Genomic DNA, 4,241 nt, shown 5'->3' with positions numbered 1-4,241 from the left:
GGAGAAGTGACAGGAAATGAATGTACAGGTGAACAAGCCAAATTTCTGGTGGCAGAAATGGCCACTATATTGGACACAGTGTTGGGTTATAAGGGTGTGTCCATTTATCAAGACTCATGGAACTTTCGCACTTTAAATAGTAATTTTTTGGTATATAAATGCAACCTCAATAAAGTTAGTTTTAAAAAATATGTAGGAATCTGAACTGGAAATCATTTAGGCTTGGCTTTAAATTTTTTCTCTGTAATCTGACTTATTGTAATATTTGGTTTCCTGTATTTAATAGCATGACAAACCTTCCTGTCTCTTTAGGCTAGGTTAAACCACTACAAATTCCCAAGCTGTAGAATTAATTCAATGAAGTTGCACATATTTATTATAAAGAATTCCAGGATTTACTTTTTGTTGTTTCAAAGAAGTATATTAATGCTTATGTGTAAATATCACGAGAGAAATAGACTCACCTACACTTAAGTATAAGCACATGTATTTTAATGAAATTAATGCAGCTAATCACAGAAAATACTACAGGAAGACCCAATTCCATGAATTCCCAAAAAGCTAAGCGCTTCCCTCCTTCACACAAAAGGAGACACAAGGCGTAAGTGGCCATTTTCATCTGTAACCACTGCTGTAAGGGCGTCAGCCCAGGAAAGGCACATGAAATGAGGCACAGGAAGACTGCTACCATCTTGTCTCTACACCCCCGTAAAGCTCTGGATAGTGGATTTTTCTTCCTTCCAGCCACAGAATATGTTCACAGAAAAGTATAAGGGTAAGAAGACTAAAAGTGAGATCTGAAAGAATTAAAAATGCAGAGACCCGATTAGTCTGCTAGTAATCTGATATTTTTATTGCAGAAAAAGCATCAGAGGTAGTTTGTTAACCAGGCAATTTTAAGTCTTCCCAATCACTACATCTATAATTCAAAAGTGTCACCTTTAAAAGAAAAGAAAAAACCCTTTTTAGAGTGTCCCTATAACCTGTTGAGGTGGTTTTCACAAGGCAGCACTTCCAGGGTCCTTCGGCTTCCCGTTTCAGCAGCTGAGACGAGGCCACAGCCAGTGTTAAAAACAGGCGCCTGTACACTAGCCGAGTTAGTGCCAACTGCATGGTCACCTGCGAGTACCGTGAAGAAAGCTAGTGCAGTGTCATGGCTGCGGCCGCAAGGCTAAAGCAGCCAAACCCTCCTGAGGATAGGGAAAGAGTACAGTGTGAGTCTCAGGGCGCCCATCGGGGGTGTTAAAGATTCATCTGTTTCTGGTTCGCAAATATCCTTCCAGAGGATCAATCCAAACCATTCCTTCTTCTTTCTTTTATGCCTCCTATGGCCCATCTATTGGTCCATCAAAACAAGAACTGGCTCTGAACCAAAACCAAAGAGAAAACCCACAGCATGTTCTACTGTTGCTGTGTGTCCACAAAGAAGTTGTCAAACTGGGCAAGTTCAAAGGAGTGTGTTCCGATGGCAGCCCAGCCATTCTTTGGGAAGTTCACACGGATGTTTTGCCAGAGATACTCGTCATTCAACATGCCAGAAGCGAAATGACCCTGGAGTAGAGAAAATCAACCACTGAGAACAAGAAAATGACCCTCGGACATCTTTTTAACACTCACAACAACCCTTTAATGTAAGGAGGTGAAAGTCATTTCCCTCAGGAGTAACCACCCCAAGACATACTCCCGCAAGTCAGAGAAAAAGTCTGAAGTGCAGGAAAGGTTTCCCAAGCAAATTCTCATCTGTGGATATAACCAGCTTCTGTGGCGCGTGGTATATCTCAGTACTTTCTTACATCCCACCAAATATGCTGTAAAACAGACAGACACGTAAAATTTGTCCAAACATTAAACATTTGTGACTGAGTAACTTGTGATCAATCAGTGATTTTGACAAGAATCTTTGGAATTCCAGGATACAATTAATCTCTTATCTTCTCTGACAAAAAAAAATTGCATGCAAATAATGTGCAAAAAAGCATTCTTAAAACTGAAAATCAGACTGTTCTCAAACATCAAAGGTAAATGTACAAGACGTTGCTTATAACTATAAATCCACAGCTGGCACTGGTTCAAGCAACTTGAACAAGTAGCTTAACTATTGACTTTACCCACCAACCGTTCCCTAGTTTAACAAAATCTAAAAAGCAGTGGGGTGACGAAGCCAACTGCTGGTAGTTCTCCTGCGGGTCAGGTCACACATTATCTCCCCAGGGAAAAGCAGTTTGCTGGGTTCAAAGTGGGTCGTCTGCCCATTTCCGCTGCTCCCGCCACTCTGCCCCTCTGAATGGGGAAGGCCCAGCGCTCCTGACAGCAGCACTTACCTTCACAGTTAGGGTGAGCGTGTACCATTCTTTCGCAGTCACGTCAGCATGTCCTAAAGCATAGATGATCCATCCAGCTGCAATACAGAGAGATTGCCCTCACCAATACATTTTTGAAAACTAAATTACAGAATCATATAACTCCATGGGAGTTTGCAGATGGCATTTGTATGTAGTCAAGGTAACCTTAACAAAAAATGAGGTTCCTTCATTTCCAGGTCTGCAGCTGGTAAACAAAACACCCTTCACTCCGGCATGCCTCAACAGACATGCAGCGGGATCGTCCTCTGAGCCCTGTGCTTCAGGGGAGCTCACAAGAGGACCGGTGAGATAAACTCAGAAACCAACATTAGTGCAGCGTGTTCACACTTGTAGTTCAGGTATAGCTTTACACCTGGCTGGACTGAATCCGGAGGAGTTAATTAGTCTACTTGGTTACATGGAATGACGTTAATGGAGAATTAGAGAGAGAAAATCATAATTTTGAAATTTATTACTTTGAATACCTGAGAAAAACCCAGGATGAGATGTCAGGTAGGCAGCTTGAAACGAAAAGCAATGGGGACTAGAGATACAGTTTAAATTCCCAGCTCCAGTTCTGCCACTCACTCATTTTGAGATCTTAGACAAACCAATGCAGCTCTCTGGTCCTCCGTTTTGGACTGGAAAAATCAGCGAAGCACCTTCTGGATCAATTATTCTACGATTATGTAATTCCTGCTCTAATGTCCTTACTGCCCACTCCCTCATTCCTTTTTATTTCATTTGTGAGCCCTTTTGATCTCAGGAAGAGGCAAAGGGCAGCAAACTGTGCAAGAAGATTCTTTATTAATGTGGGCTGAGAATCAAGTCACCAAAAAGGTCTAATGGCAACAGGGCAGTGTGCCCCACTATCAAAGAGCACAGGATAGGTTGAGACCTTTGTTTATTCCAAGCACCCATGCTGGGAAGAATCCTAGGCTGTGTGAAGCAATGGCTATTCAGATGAATGACAAGAGTAAGCTGTTTTCAAGTTACCCATTCTCAAAGAATCCCCTTAAACTAGGGTGTGGGACTTCTCCATTCTGAGCCTCTCAATCCCACTCCTTACACACCGCAAGCACAGGAGGAGCCGTGGTCGTACAGCCCTGCTGCTATTCACGGTGTTTCCCGAGCATCCTCTCCCCACTACCACCAGCTTAACCTGCTGTGCAAATCCCACCTCCCACCCCCTCCCCCCCCCTCCCACCCTATGACAGCCCATCCCATAAGGCTGTGCAATCTCCTCTTGTCCCAAGCTGCTTCTCTCTGCACTTACTAAATCAACACTTTACTTTCAAATTGTTATTTCTTACACGTGTTGAATCTCTCCCAACTAGATGTCCTAACAGTAACTACCCACCAGCTTACCAGCTTACACAGTAAGCTTTGTGCTATCCAAGTAACTTACCTAGATCACCTGTAACTCTGTAGGTTCCATTTGCAAAAATCCAGAAGAAAATACCTCTGGCACTTCGGATCAAAATGCCTCCTTTATTTACTCTTGCTGCAATGAACACGCCTCCATTGTCAGGGTTCTCTATGTAAACATCACACCTGACGGTCAGATCGGACCTGTGGAGGGGAGCACAGTTAGGGCGGAGCTCCCCTCTGGGCCTTCCCAGCTTGAGTGTTGCCAGGGAGGCGCCTGTGACCCCTGTGACCAGCTGAGCTGCACTGCAGCAGGACAGCCCCAGAGTCTGCGCTGACGATGGCTGTACACGTTCCCTGAATTAAGTCATTTCACTACCTTTTTTGAGTGAACTGATGAAAAATAATATTTACACTTTTAAAGTCTCTTAACAATAACTTCTCATCCTAAGATTAATAATACAAGTCATTTTTTTCTAGAGATCCATAACGGACCCAAACCATTCCTTCTTCTTTCTTTTATGCCTCCTA

The 4,241-nt window shown here is 43.2% G+C and overlaps 1 protein-coding gene across 1 annotated transcript in view; it reads right to left on the bottom strand.

Moving 5' to 3' along the window:
• Positions 1-830: 830 nt before the first annotated feature.
• Positions 831-4,241, bottom strand: part of GALC (galactosylceramidase) — a 39,457-nt gene continuing 36,046 nt past the window's right edge. The window contains exons 15-17 of the mRNA XM_004682047.2: positions 3,751-3,914; positions 2,322-2,398; positions 831-1,551 (exon numbers count right to left, since the gene is read on the bottom strand). Of these exons, the coding sequence (XP_004682104.1) occupies positions 1,402-1,551; positions 2,322-2,398; positions 3,751-3,914 (391 nt within the window). The 3' untranslated portion in view covers positions 831-1,401. The remainder of the gene's footprint in view (positions 1,552-2,321; positions 2,399-3,750; positions 3,915-4,241) is intronic.

This window comes from Condylura cristata, unplaced genomic scaffold (assembly GCF_000260355.1).
Source record: "Condylura cristata isolate star-nosed mole 26May11 unplaced genomic scaffold, ConCri1.0 scaffold00013, whole genome shotgun sequence".
NCBI lineage: Eukaryota > Metazoa > Chordata > Mammalia > Eulipotyphla > Talpidae > Condylura > Condylura cristata.
This window is presented reverse-complemented; position numbering and strand designations above follow the sequence as displayed.